The sequence below is a fragment of the Panthera onca genome, chromosome B2, assembly GCF_046562875.1.
Source record: "Panthera onca isolate mPanOnc1 chromosome B2, mPanOnc1 haplotype 2, whole genome shotgun sequence".
Taxonomy (NCBI): domain Eukaryota; kingdom Metazoa; phylum Chordata; class Mammalia; order Carnivora; family Felidae; genus Panthera; species Panthera onca.
Window position 1 is genome coordinate 43,911,202 of NC_138343.1, and position 15,010 is coordinate 43,926,211.

The window sequence follows — 15,010 nt, forward strand, 5'->3', positions numbered from 1 at the left end:
GTGAGTGCAATGGTTTCTGAAGACTCTGAAAGAACTGTAGAGCTCTGTAGAGACATAAGGTCATGGTTGTGGTCACCACAAGGTCACAGTTGCGATCACCATAAGGTCATGGTTGCAGTCAGACCCTCTACCCAGCACTGTGTTTGCAAGAAGCAGGAGAAATAGGCATGAGGCTTGACCAGCTCTCCTGACAAATACCCACAAGCGTCTCTTCCAAAACAACCCGCAATACTCATTACCCACATATTCACTGTGTCGCTTGTCTCTCTCCTCAAAGCAAGGTACACAGTGTATCATACCAGCTCTGCTCCAGCCTTCTCCTCCTACGATCCCACCAAACAAAACAAGTAATTTGAAATATCCAGTGGTTCAAAATGACAAAGAGATTTCATTGTATTAAGTGGCCTCGATGTGCTGGTTTCTTACATAACTCACACAACAGCACGACACAGACCATGAGTCAGCCACCTCATACTATTGTGTGAAAAAGAAAACAAAATACACAAAGCATTGAGCATTTCCCTCAGCATGATTATCATGTGTCCAGAAAAGTTAAGAGACTTGCCCAAGGTTACGTGGATTGGAAGGATACTGGGACGATTTCAAAAGCAGAGGAGAGAAAGTAGGACTTAGGAGTTGACCTTAAAAAGGCCCTGGCCTTTCTGAAGTGGGGGGGGGGGGGGTGGGGGTGGGGAGGAGTGCAGGGGCAAGTCCTAGAGAAACCCTAAGATTCCAAGCATAGGAAGAACTATTATGCTGAGAACAATTTCCTGCTTATATTACTTCCTCGCCCCAGAGAACTAACAGGCTTAAAATGTAGCATGAGGAAATCAGCCTAAGCACAGCTTCTAGAAAGGAGAATCTTTTAAAAATCTAAATAAGGGCCTAAGATAGTAATAGCCTCAGTGGGTCTCTGAATGAATGCTTGATTGAAATAGGTTAAATGGGGTCCTGAGTAAAACAGCAGAACTTCAAATAAGACAGCCTCTCTTCATCTACCGTCCCCTCTACTGGAATGCTTTGCCCTCAGTTCTAAATGTGGCTCTTTCCCTCACTTCATTTAGATCTCTGAATGACACTGCAACAATGACATTTAATAAACTGTCACCTCCCAGAAATGTTTCTACTGGACATCCATTCAAAAGTCGTGAATGGAATTTCTGGAGAAAGACAAATAGGGCAGAATTCTATTTGCCGGATTTCCTCCCCTTTCTTTGTACTATTGATTTAGCTGCTTTGGCAAAATTTAGGAAACTGGAGCCTGAAGGGCCCCCAAGGCAACCCCCTCCTCCAACAATTTATCCCCTCACAGCTTCATTTTTCTTCATAGCCCTTATCGCTACGTGAAATTACAGAATACGTTTATTTGTTTACTGGTTGACTGTCTACCTCCCCTGTTAGACTATACACTCCATGAGGGCAGGGATGTCTGTCTTGTCCATCTCCCAATGTCTAAAGCATTGCCTGGCAAGTAGTTAAGTGCACCACACATGTTTTTGAATGAATGAACAAATCTCTACTACCTTTGAAACTTTTGTTTTTCTAATAAGATCTGTCCTGTTTCCTGCCTGTTTCCTAATGAGAAGAAAGGAGTTTGTGAGCCCCCCTGTCCCCTGTATGAATGCCCATGGAGAAGAGACTGGATCCATGGAATATGAATCAGGAGCCCTCTACCCCAGAGAGGAGGCATCCACCTCTTTTCTGTAGGAAAGGCTTATATTACAGAGGACAGATAGTCCCAGCCTTGGACGTCCCCAAAGGGATGGGAGATATTCTGCTGCAGGCTGCCTCTGTAGCTCTGAGAAGGCCACCCATGGTGGCCAGCAGTGGAGAAGAGTGTTTAGCATTGGCTCAGAACCAGGTGGAAGCAACGCAGGTGTGGTGAACTGGTCAAAAGTATTGGGTGAGTCTCAACATTTCTGACAGCTTAGCGACATTGCTGCTAAAACTGCATGTATCATACCTTCATTTGGGGGATGTGGCTCAAAGTGTGTAAGCAGAGGTTACTCTAAGTAATTCTTGACTGGCCAGATCTTCACTTAGCTGTGCCTAAGAGAGACAAGATGCTGACTTTACATGATAATCCATTCAGATCAGCCAAGTTAGAAGTTCTGGGCTTGAGGCCTGGGCATTGTCAATACTTTTTAAAGTTCTCCAGGGGATACCGACGTGCAGTCAAGTTTAAGAACCACTGGACTAATGTGAAATATAAATTTCAATTGTCCATATTTAGATCCCTTTCATTTTCTCAAGGGTGTGGTTCCCCGTGGAGGAGGAAGATCACTTTCAGAAATATGAGAAGAACACCGGACAAAATCAACCCTACACACACACATGCACAATCTACGATTCATCAGATCATTTTCCTTCTGTTGGGAGGGCTTCAAATTTCTTCATCTTTCTGAACATTCTTCTGCCATAAAACAGACCACTAAGTTCATACCACCACCGACGGGACTTCTGGAGACAGACAAATATGGCAGAACTCCATGTGCTTGATTTCTTCCTCTTTTCGGTACTATTGCTCTAGCAGCTTTGACACAATTTAGGAAACGGGAGCCCGAAGGACCCTCAATGCAACCAGCTGAGATCCACCACTGAGGATAAAGCTTTCTAAGTTGCGATAAGATACTAGAGAGGGAGAGAGCCAAAGCACAAGAGAATCTTAAGAACAAACTGAGGGTTGATGGGGGGTGGGAGGGAGGGGAGGGTGGGGGATGGGTATTGAGGAAGGCACCTGTTGGGATGAGCACTGGGTGTTGTATGGAAACCAACTTGACAATAAATTTCATATTAAATAAATAAGTAAATAAATAAATAAGATACTAGATTTGCATATGCCTCTACTCCTTTCAAATAAACGACTGCATTTGTGAAGAGTGCCTTGCATAACCATGCTTTTGCATGGGTGCTATGTGTAGAAAGTGAGTGTCTGTACAACCCAAAAAGGCCCGAGATTAATCAAGCTGGATGCAGGCAGGTGAGACAAATCCTCCCCAGGTGCCTCCTTTGCTCTGACACTAATTATTAAAGACTCTGAAGAAAGGAATTCCTGGCTCTACCCTGTATCAGGGATTGGTGATTAATGAAATTTACCTTGGGAGAAACTTTGGTGCCAGCATTTTACATTTGAACATCTCTTCCTGACAATAAGCAGTGCTCACTTCTCAACAAACCTCTTTAGCCCGCCTTAGTTTGTTCATTTCCCCCCTTTTTCATAAGCACAAATTAGGTCTTTGCTTGATAATCACGTCACCATTTTACATTAAATGATTAAATGTCTGAAAGGAAGAGCTGTGCTTTCTAAATTGCTAGTGTGTGTTGTGTGTGTGTATGTGTGTGTGTGCGTGCGTGCGTATGTGTTTGGGGATTTGGAAGGGAAAACAGGCTCTGTGTCCCGGATGGTCAGTGTAAACTCAGCTGGAGTTAGGACATTCCAATTAACTGGCCAAAATAACCTATCACCTTCAGAGAATGTCTCAAAAGATGACAGCGACAATTACGGCTACAGCTAACAGTTATTGGACACTAAAGATGTGTCAGGCACCATGTTAATTATTTCACATGTATTATTTTCTTTAATCCTCCTACCAAGCCAACGAGGTAGAAACTACTCTTATACCCACGTTACAAGTGAGAAAATAAGGCACAGAAAAGATTTGACCCAAAGAAACAAATCCATTGTGATTCAGTGGTGTTTAGCAGTAAAGACATCTAACGTGTCTTTCTGGTGAGAGTCTTGCCAGAAAACCCCATGAATTTCTGATGAACAGCGTCAGCTGCTTTATAATCTGGCCCTGCCACACTCCGCTGTTTCCTCTCCAATCCCTCACAGACATCCTACTGCAGTCAAATGCATTGACTCACTTGACTGCAAAATGGAATGTTTCCCGTCCCCATGCCTCTGCTTTCTGTATCAAAATCCACCCATCTTCGAGTTCAAGTTATCACTTTCTCCACGAAGCCATCCCAACCATTCAGGTACAACCAGCTGCACAAATTTGGCATCCCCTTCATTCCACAAAACACCCCCTGTCTTTAAGAAATATCGTGTCTTTATTGCAGACACCTCCATCATATAAGCGTATTTTAAGCTCCTTCCGTGGCCTGGCATATCGCAGATCGCTAATACACATTTCCTCATTATCATTTCTTGGACCCAAAAAAGTTCAGATGATCTTAACGGCATTTGCAGAGCAAGCATGCAATCAACAGAGAACTGGTAAGGACAGAGGGAACTATATATAAAGTTTTGCTTTACAGACACGTAATTCTGTTCCAGCAGCTGCTGGAAGACGTGTCTCTCCTCAGTTACCCACACCACGCTTTGAGTTGGCTTTAAACTGGAGGGGCTTTGATGGCTGCTCTCTCTCCGGAAAGGCTATGGCAGGTATGAGCGGCAGGACCGGGACTCTTTGCACGCGTGTTTCCATTCTGGACATCACCATAGGGGGTGCCAAACCACCGCATTCTGATTTTCTGAACCTCAATATGACAGGTGGTAGACACTTCCACAGCACTGGCAGAATTGGTGAACGCGGAGCCACACATTTGAAATAGGCAGGAACACCAAACCGGATTCTTGAGTCCGTTTCAAGAGTGCTCGACACCGCAGTCTTGAATGACAGAGCCAAGTGTAATAATTCTAGGGAACGCAAAAATCCCCGCCTGGGAAGCAACGGGGTGTCACCTACACAGTCAACAATAAAGAATTCAGGGACCTCCTTTAAGTAAAAACTAAGGTGAGGGTGGAAAATGATTATGCAATGTAATTCCCCTTTTCTTCCTCCCGTTACACAATGAGTAACTGTCCTTTCTGTGTGTGTGAACTGTTTACACAAGAAGCTTCTGCTCATTCTTCTTTTCAGTACGAGAGGAGAAATCAAAATTCCCATTGTACAAGCACGGAATCTTTTTCATAATATAAAACCAAATGGAAAAAAACAAAAAAGGCTGAGTATCATCAGGGGACAATTACCCGTGACAATTAAACAATAGCTGCAGACAATCTGTGAGGACCAACAGCCTGGAACGTTGCGTCTTAAGATGCAAAAGCCGTTTATGCCTGAACTTTCTTTATGGACAACTGCTGAGGGAAAATGACTTGCTTCCTTTGCCTGACAAAGCAAATGGAGGCGGCTGCCCTCCAACTTTGATTTCCAGGGAGCTAGAGATTGAAACTGCCATCTGTGGAACAGCTTTTGTTCAGTATGAAGACCGCACCGCGGCACCGTCAAGTGACATGCCACGAAGGGGGTTGCTTGTCCCACTATCAGGGTGTCCCGGGTGCAGTGTTTATTACGTGTGCTTCTTTTCATTCACTCGTCGATCTAATACCCCTCTCAGCATTAAGGACCGGCAAATTCTCCCTATTGACACGGATACGAGACTACGAAAACATGTCTACTGTGAAAGGGCTGACTGGGGATCACCTAATAGAAAAGGCAGAACAGACCACGGTCGAGCTTTGCACATTCAAAATTAATGTGCCGTGCTGGTCCCTCTTCTAACTTATTCTCATTAACACAGGCATGCACTCACCGCTGGCATTTCTAGCGCTCTCTGAGAGCTGAAAACTATGAACCAAAGTCCCGTTTCCTTAAGCTAAAAAGGCTCTGCCGAGCAGCTTCGGTAACAGCAACAACGAAACACAAGATTGCAGGTGCATACCTTAACCTCCTGATTGGTAAAGACCTCGACATCCACCACACAGGCAACCAGAGTGGAAACATCACAGTCCATGCTAGGGGCTGGCATTCCCCCTCCTGAATTTTCAATCAAGAGCCAGGCGACCTCAGAGCTGTGCGTGATGGGAAGAGCCGCCAGGTGGATGCTGCCGTGGCCAGCCCCGGGTGTCGCCTCGCCCTGGGGATCGCCGGTGCTCGGCACCTGGAGCCCGCTCCCTCTGCACGCACGCAGCCCGCGTCTGAGGCTGCACAGCAGAGTAATGAACGGCCCGGCTCGCTCATGGCAATGACATCACCACAAAGACTGACACAAGCTGAAGCTATTTTTTTCCCCCGAGCCTTTTATCTCGAGGCAGTGCAGTGGAGCAAATTGAACATGATTATGTGCTAAATCTGAACTCAGACTAAATCAATTCAGGCAGCGTTAGCTAGGAACTGAGTCATAGCTGTTGTTTCAGCCGAGTGCTTATGTTTGCAAAAAGCAAGGGGGAGAATCTGACACCAGAGGCTCTGTTTGGGGAGGGTGGGGAAATAACTCTGCAGATGAGCCTCCTGAGGTTAAGGTGTGACAAGTTTCTGCCTCAGAGATGAGCAGGAAGTTGAGGCATTCTGCAAATGGCTTGGCTTCTGTTAATTGCCCCGTGCCGCTCGGAGCAGGCACACACGTTCTGGGCATCCTAATGCATCCCGGGCACGGGCTGAATAGAAATCCATTCTTGGAGTAACTAAAGAGCTGGTCGTCAGTCATTTAGGCCGCCTGGTAAGAGAAGATAATTAGAGGTCTGTGAAATTCTATTTGAAGCACATAAGTGCAGACCAGTTACTCTAAAAGCACCCTTCCAAGCACGGGATTTCAGGCTGTCTCCAAGGTCACTCAAACCAAAAGCAATCATGGAAAAGGAGTTACAGCAAACGTCTCATGTGGGGACAGATGGCAGGGTCTAATGGGCAAAGGCACTGATGTGGGTCATTGTCAGAGCCTTGGGGATCTATTTCACCTGAGACTTTGAACATGTCTGGTTGCTTTTTTGTCTCCCTTCCTGATTGTGAATCGTTGAGGGGCAGGGCTGTGGGTAATTCACCTTTATACCTTGAGGCTTTAGCAGAGTGGCAAGAGTAAGTGCTAATTGCTTAATGAATGAAACTACTGAACAGGAATAGCCTTCTTTGGCAGTAGGAGTGAGCAAAGAGAAAACGTCAGATTAGTTTTTAGTTTAACATTAGTGGGAAAAGTCTCAGCAAAACTCAGTAACATTCTAGCAGGATCTATTCCCGGTAGCAGCACAGTTGCATCATTGATGGCCGCTGGAGCGTCATGATTTGCAACAGATTGGCGCCTTTCTAACACATGATTGGACAAGAGCGTTCCGATTTTGCATGCAGATGGGAAAGGTGACTTTTCAGACTAAACGTACAAGTTTTGTGGCTGCTCATTGGACTACATTTGAGCCTAGTGTTCCCCTTCAATGAGACATTTCCCATGCCAAATGAAAGCAGTCCACAAACACAAACATTTAGACCGATGAAATTGTGTGTGTGTGTGTGTGTGTGTGTGTGTGTGTGTGTGGCACTTCCTATGTTGTCCAGGGCACTGTGGGGAATATGAAGTCCTATATGCAGATAATTTAGCTCACACTTACTGAGTGAGGACTGTATGCAAAGCTCTGTACCAGATGCTCTCAGGGATAAAATGATGAATCAGCAAAATTCCCCATCCTCATGGGGCTTAAAATCCAGTGGAGGAGATAAGACATGGAGACAAACATCTACACAATGAGGCAGTGGCAGTGGCAATGGTGGCTCAGGAGCTACAGACAGCGTTTAGTGGGAGCACTAGCGAAAGAGCAATGGATAATGAGAGCGGCTGTGGTGGGTGAGCATCAGGAAAGAGAATATGGCCTCTGCTCTGATCTTGAAACACGGGTAAGGCTATGGCAGACAGGGAAGGGGGGAGGGGAGCCCCTCAGACAGGAGCAGCAGACTAGAGGTGTTCAGACCAAAATAAAGAATAGGTTATTTGAGGGGCAAGGCACAGTGAAGCTTAAGTTTGGAGCCCGGGGGGGACAAGGGAGCAAGAGCCAGACGGCTCATAGCCTTGAGGGACCCTGGATGCCGACCCAGTCGACCATGGAATGCAGGAAAAGTTTTTGAGAAAGTATATACATAAAGTATATACAAAGATGAACATAATTTTGAATACCATTGACGTCTGTTCAAGAGGCAAAATAAAGAAATAGCTATTGCTTTCATATGCCATGGCATACGCTAAAATTGACTTTTTAAAAGTTGCATACCAGTGACATGCTGGTGAGAGCTTAACCATCAGCGTTCTGTAAGGAAAAGCCCAATGTGTAGTGTTTGCTGATTTCTGTGGTGTAAATATTCTTATCATGGCTGAAATCAAGCAACCAGTGTGAAGTCACTTGAATGCGAAGTTGGGAGGCAATGCCTATGTCTGTGCACAACGGCCGTTTGAGCAGCTTCCCGCACACCGTTTGACAGTCATGAATACATTTGTTGGCAGAGGTTAGGTCCAGGATGTAGGTCCAGAGCCCATCAAGGAACAGCAGGGCGGAAGGAACATTTTAATCACTGGGATCTGTGCATCCTTTCACACTTTCTATTTAGGAAAGGACACACATGTGTTATTTCAAGAAAAAGAATCCTGTGATGATCAGTCTTGGCCAGAGGACATGAGTCTATCCAGGAAGCACAGCCCCACTCAAAATCATAAAATAGTTTTTTTTTTTTTTCCTGATACATCCTCAGTTTCTCCATTCTGATTGGCTCCTGCCCTGGAGATTCCTTCCTTTGCTCAAGAAACCACTAACTTTACGTTCTCCTCTTTTCAAGGACACAGCCGTCAATTCATTTATATGAGCACGAAATGACTGATAATACATAGTCTTACCCGTCAGAAAGGAATCTGTATTTTAATAAGCGATCAAATATTAAGCTGAGTAAATAGTGTTTTTAGTGTGGAATTACATACATTAAGAGCATACGGTGATTCTATTTTTTTTTAATTTTTAAATACTTTTTTTTTTTTGAGAGAGAGACAGAGCATGAGCAGGGGAACGGCAGAGAGAGAGAGGGAGACACAGAATCCAAAGCAGGCTCCGGGCCCTGAGCCGTCAGCACAGAGCCTGACGCAGGGCTCAAACCCACAAACAGCAAGATCATGACCTGCGCCTGACCCGAAGTCAGACGTTTAACTGACTGAGCCACCCAGGAGCCCCAGAGAGAGCAGATGGTGATTCTAAAATAACATAATTGGGTTTTTTAAATAGGTTGGTTCAACAAATTGGATATACAATACAATTCAATTGCCTACACAAAAACACTCATTTTCCTACAGATCAGAGCCCACAGGGGGCTTCCCTGGTAAATAGTGTCCTGTTTCTCTGGAGAGAATGTACTTTTTATAGCTGGGAGATGAGTTAGCAGGCTTGGAAGTGTCTGGGGTATGTATATAAGCACCTGGCTGAGGATTCTAAGGCCTGACATATCTTGGCTCCTACTTCCTCTCTTGTCTCATCTCATGCCGTATTGCCCTGTGCTGTCCAGGTCCCAGACTCACCCATCTTCTTGGCATTCCAAAGAAGTACTGAGCTCTTTCGCATCTCAGGGACTTTGTACTTATTGCCCTTGTCTGAACACATGCAGAACTTTTCACGGCTGGGTCCTTCCTATCATCCATGTCTCAGCTCAGGCATCATCTCCTCGGAGAAACCCTTCCTGATCGCCTGAAACACAATGGGTACGCACGCGTGCACACGCACATGCGTGCACACACGGAATCAATCACTATCCCAGCATCTTTGTTTTAGTTTTATTCATAGCACCTTTCACTCTCTGAAATCACTGTTCACTTAGTTCTTACTTAATTCTTGTTTCCCCAACTAGAATTTAATCTCTACATAAGCAGAGATTTTTTTGCCTATTCTGTTCCCTGCTTATTCTCAGGGGCTAGAAGCCTGACACTTAGGAGGTACTCTATGAAATATCTGATACGTGAATGGATAAGTAAATGAATGAATGGATTTTATTTTATTTTTTAACATTTATTTATTATTGAGAGACAGACACAGAACATGAGCAGGGGAGGGGCAGAAAGAGGGGGAGAGCAGGCCCTAGGCTCTGAGCTGTCAGCACAGAGCCCAATGCTAGGCTCAAACTCACCAACTGCGAGATCATGATCTGAGTGGGAGTCGGACGCTTAACCCATTGAGCCACCCAGGAGCGCCGCTGAATGAATAAATTTTAAAAGGAAAGTAGAGGGACTCAACCCAAAAGAGGTGCCTCGTGATCTGGGAGTTTTAGGAAGGTCCTTTCAGGAAGGTATAAGGTATATGAGCATAGGAGTTCAGTGATCACCCCATTCTTGATAGCTGAACCCTGGCACAGCTCTCCTCGGGAGCACCCTTTCCAGCTGAAGTGGCCATAAAATCATAGGATTCATCCCACGCCACTGCTCTTTCGATGACTGACCACATCACGAAAATGGATGCAAATGATGCAGATCCCTTAGGCAAAGATCACTTCCCTGCCCCTCTGGCCAGGCAATTCTTGCAGTCGTCTCCAAGTGGGCAGGAAGAGATGTGCACCTTTTAGTCCCAGAGGCAGCAGCTGGATCTGTCTTGCTAATGGGCGTAGATCTTCCCATGACAGCTGTGGGGTGTCAAAGGCTTTGCTCCTTCCATGTGTCTTCCAGGATCATTTGTTTTTAATGTTCATTATGGAAAATTTCAAACATATTCAGACATAGAATATAATAATAAGCCTTCACATACCCACCAGCTAGGTGCAAGAATAACTTTGGGGATCAATCCTGCGTCCTCTCTGTCAGCGGGCCTCAGAGTGTGGTTCAAACTAGCAGCATCAGCATCATCCAGAAACTTGTTGGAAACTTAAATTCTTGAATCCCACCTAAGACTGAAGCAGAATCTCTGCACGTGTGGCTGGTATCTGTAGTCTAATAAGCCCTCCAGGGGATTCCAATGCAAGACCAAATCTAAAGATCACTTCTGCATGTCCCCACTCACACTCACTCCTGGTTATTTTGAAGCAGATGCCTGACATCGTAACATCTCATCTGTAAATATTTCTATATATACCTCCAAAAGGTAAGGGCTCATTTTTGGAAATTACAATACCTATCATCACACAACCCAAGAAGAAACAGTAATTCAATATCATCATCAAATATCCTGCCAGCGTGCACACTGCTCCAAACTACCAATCTTCTCTTCCCTCTCATTCTCTCCTGGCCCCCTTCCTTCCTTCTTTCCTTCTTTTGTTGCTTGTTTCTCTAAATTGGGATCCAAACTGTGGTGTCTCTCATGTCTGTTTTAATCTATAGAATTCTCCTCTATCCCTTATTTTTTCCTTCCTTGCAGCTTGTTGTTGACGATGAAACCATGTTATTTGTCCTTTAGAGTTTCCCCAGTCTGGAGTTTCACAATGAGCTCCACACGGTGTCATTTAACTGGTTTCTCTGTTACCTGCAGATCCCGTTAATTAGGCCCAGAAGCTTGATAGATTTGGGTTTGGCAAGACTCCTTCCTAGATGGTGATGTCTTCTTCCATCAGGGGGTATGTAATGCAAGGCTGTCTCTCTTTTGCGGTATAAGCGACCTTTCATGCAAATGCCTCAACTCGTTCTTTTGTTAGGATTTGTGAAATAATGGTATTCCTTCATGCATTCATGGACTACTTCCACGGAGAGGAACTGCTTCTCATCTACGATGTATTTACTCTGAGCTACATTTTTGTAAGACAGGAAAAATACACACGTTACTCTTTTCCTTTATTAGCTAGTGTGTGTGTGCATGTGTGTGTGTGTTTAAATAATTTGCTTCCTTATTATCCCTCAAAGAAGATCATTGAGGGTTCTTTTTAAAGTATCATTAAGAACTTATGAATTAAACATTTAATGAGTTTAAATCCATTATAGTTTTATTTCATTGATGCTTCAATTGCCCATCTTTGGCTGGTAAGAGTCTAATCAGGTTGGCTCCTGTGTCCTTTTGACGCAATCCTAGTGCCTTTGAGGGCTACCTCTCCTTACAGCATGACAAGATATTCCAGGCTTATCTTGTCCTTTTTCTGTTCCAGATAAAGAATCAACCATTTCTCCACGGAGCCCCAGTTCCATTTAGCAATTATTTTATCATATTTCCAGATCATAATCTATATACTTATAGACAGGTCACTTTGCACTGGGTTGGTTATTAAGCATTTCAAGTAGACAGACCTAGGAATTATATCAATATATTTAGAAGAGAGCATATGAGTTCAGATTGATGATTCCAATTCAAATCCAAAAGTACAGTGTTTTTGCTGAAACTCATCAGTCTTATATCCGTATCCTATTTCTTCTACATCAAATATCTTGGTAGTTACTAAAACCATAATTATTCATTTGCTTTATCCAATAATATAGGTACTGCAGTCTTGGAATCACATTATTAATACCACAAGGAAGAATTTAAGATTTTCCCCCAATTCTTTTGTCCTTTGGGTATATCCCATAAAGGAGATACAACATACTGTGCCTTGCAGTCATTTGAAATAGTTACTCGACCCCATCATCTGGATACCAAGTTAGGTTTCATTGGTTTCAAAAATTTATACTTTTAGAAGCATTTACTTTTTAAGGTTCATTTGCTTCCAAAATGTTTCCAAATTTACTTTCTTTTTTTAAAAGTAACACTGAATTCATAAGGATTATTGGTCCCATTAAACTTAATTGTGTTTTATAATTACAAAAATTTTGCATGGTTCAAAAATCAAAACTACAACTCTACAAAGAAATCTGGCTTCTATCCCTGTCTCCTCCATCCCATTTCCTCCCTCCCTCCCATACGGGTTATCGCCATTTCATCTTTACTGTTTATCCATTCTTCCATCAAAAAAAAAAAAACTAGCAAATTTATATGTATATTATTTTCTCTCTCTTAGACAAATGGGAGCATACTTTGCACACTTTACTGTCTTGCTTTTATCACTAAAAAATGTGACCCTAGAGATCATTCCATAATAATACATAGAAATGTTCCTATTTCTTTTAATAGTATTCCACTATGTGGATATGTGAAGTTTGTACAACTAGGTCCCTACTGATAGGCATTAGGATTGTTTCCAGTCTTTTGGTATTAAACGGTGCAGCCACGGATAGACTTTGCTCATATATATGTGATTTTGCTAGATCCAGTCAAATTCTCCTCCACAGGGGTTGTGCCATTTTGCTTCCTTACCAGCAATTTATGAGAAAGCGTTTCCCCACAGAACGTGTTGTGGAATGTACTGGACATTTGCCCATCTGGTGAGCCAGATGCAGTCAGTCTAGAGGAGCTTTGATTTGCACTGCCATTATGGGCACATTTAAGGATCTTTCTATACATGCATTAGTATAGCCTTGTTCTTGTCAGTACTCCCTACCTTTTCTCCAGGTAATTTAGGTTCTGTTTCTCACCTGAGCAAGCAAAATGTCCTAAATACACACCAACAGGCCTCCATGAGTTTTGTTCACAACACTCTTACGAACAAGGTGGAACATTTGTTCCAGCGGTTAAGAGCCATTTGAAGCTCTTTTTTTCTTCCCAGGACACCGCATGTAGGCCCGGTTGTCACAAGTCAAACATGTTCCCACCTCAGGTCTCCTTCAGATGGCATCCCTTGCCTTGAATGCCATTTCTCCCCATCTTAGCAGGGCTCACTCCTCCACGTAGGCAGGTAGGTCTCTGCTCACGTCAGAGAAGCCTGCCCTCATCAGTCTCGCACTAAGTCACACACTCTCACTACCTCCTTCCTCTGTTATATTTCTCTTCAAAGCACTTACCACTCATGGATGGTATTCACTTATTTGTGTGGTTTCGTTTTACCTCTCCCGTGAGAATGTAAGCCCCGTGAAGGCAGGGCTCCCCTGCCTTGTTCACTGCAGGTTTCCCTAAGTGCCTACAACAGGGCCTGTTGCACTATGAGAGCTCAATGAATATGTGTTGGGTGAATGAATAACTGAGTAAGTGAAATCCTTGTGCTCTGAGAGCCAGCTGAGGCCAGGTGCTGCCAGGAACATGGAAAAGACATAAGTATATGAAATGGGTCCCTGTGAGGGAGCAATGAGCCTGAGAAGGGAGAGTGAGGCCAGTGAAGATGCCTCAGGTCATTGGGCGGTGGGGCTGGTGGGGTGGAGGCAGGGGAAGCCCATAAGAAGTGAGAGGAACACGAAAGGGGAGAAGGAGGGACACAAAATCAAAGGTCCCCATTCTGGGGGCGCCTGGGTAGCTCAGTCGGTTAAGCGTCTGACTTCAGCTCAGGTCATGATCTCACAGTTCATGAGTTCCAGCCCCACGTCGGGCTCTGTGCTGATAGCTCAGAGCTTGGAGCCTGCTTCAGATTCTGTCTTTCCCCCTCTCTCTCTGCCCCTCCCCTGCTCATGCTCTTTCTCTCTCCATCTCTCAAAAAACAAATAAACATTAAAAAAAAAAATTTGCACCTGGGTGGCTCTGTCCATTAAGCATCCGACTTTGGCTCAGGTCATGATCTCATGGCTCATGGGTTCAAGCCCTACGTCGGGCTGTGTGCGGACAGCTCAGACCCTGGAGCCTATTTCAGACTCTCTGTCTCCCTCTCTCTCTGCCCCTCCCCCCCCCCACTCTCCCTCTCTGTCTGTCAAAAATGGGTAAACATTTTTAAAAAGTCCCCATTATGCAGCAGCCCCATGTTATGTGGCAATGCCCTCGGTCAGACTCAAGGACAGCCATTCCACTACTGCCCAATTGGCACCTACTGAGGTCCTACAAATCTCTAACAGCTAATCCCCAAGTGGCACGCTGAGGGAGCCATCATCATTTCTTTTCTGCCTTGCCCTCTTCCTTGCCCAGTTCCCAGGGTCTTATACCTGCCTTGATCCATCCTTTAATAAGAAGACATATTTCCCCTTTGCAACCTTCACATAGGAATCAGATGGTACATTTTATACTAGGCAATGCTATGGCTTAAGAAGCTGACATACTTGAAAAATGACAGGGATGAAAATAAATAGAATGTTAGCTTAAGCACCCCTGTGTTTGGCCATTCAATTCTCTGAGAACTGCTCCTCCTCCTTCCATCTTGGATTCATCTGAGGGGGCCCTGATCAGACAAAGTCAGTCAGAGTTCTCATGAAGATTTTCCGAACCAAAACTGGGTCAGGAGAATATCTATGATATTCCAGTATTATTTCAACCAGTGCCTCCCTCTTTCCTCAAGCAAATTCAGATACTATTTCCATTACTAACAACCAAAAAAGTCCTAGCTAACTCACATACACACATACA

General features: G+C 44.3%; 1 protein-coding gene across 4 annotated transcripts in view; it reads right to left on the minus strand.

Moving 5' to 3' along the window:
* The window catches only part of RCAN2 (regulator of calcineurin 2), a 273,660-nt gene that overhangs the window by 95,238 nt on the left and 163,412 nt on the right, over positions 1 to 15,010 (minus strand). Inside the window, exon 1 of one of the 4 annotated variants that reach the window (XM_060615654.3) lies at positions 5,671 to 5,972. The exons of the other annotated variants lie outside the window; for them this stretch is intronic. Coding sequence (XP_060471637.1) covers positions 5,671 to 5,757 — 87 coding nt within the window. The 5' untranslated portion in view covers positions 5,758 to 5,972. Of the gene's footprint in view, positions 1 to 5,670; positions 5,973 to 15,010 lie in introns of those variants that run through there. 4 annotated transcript variants of the gene reach the window in all.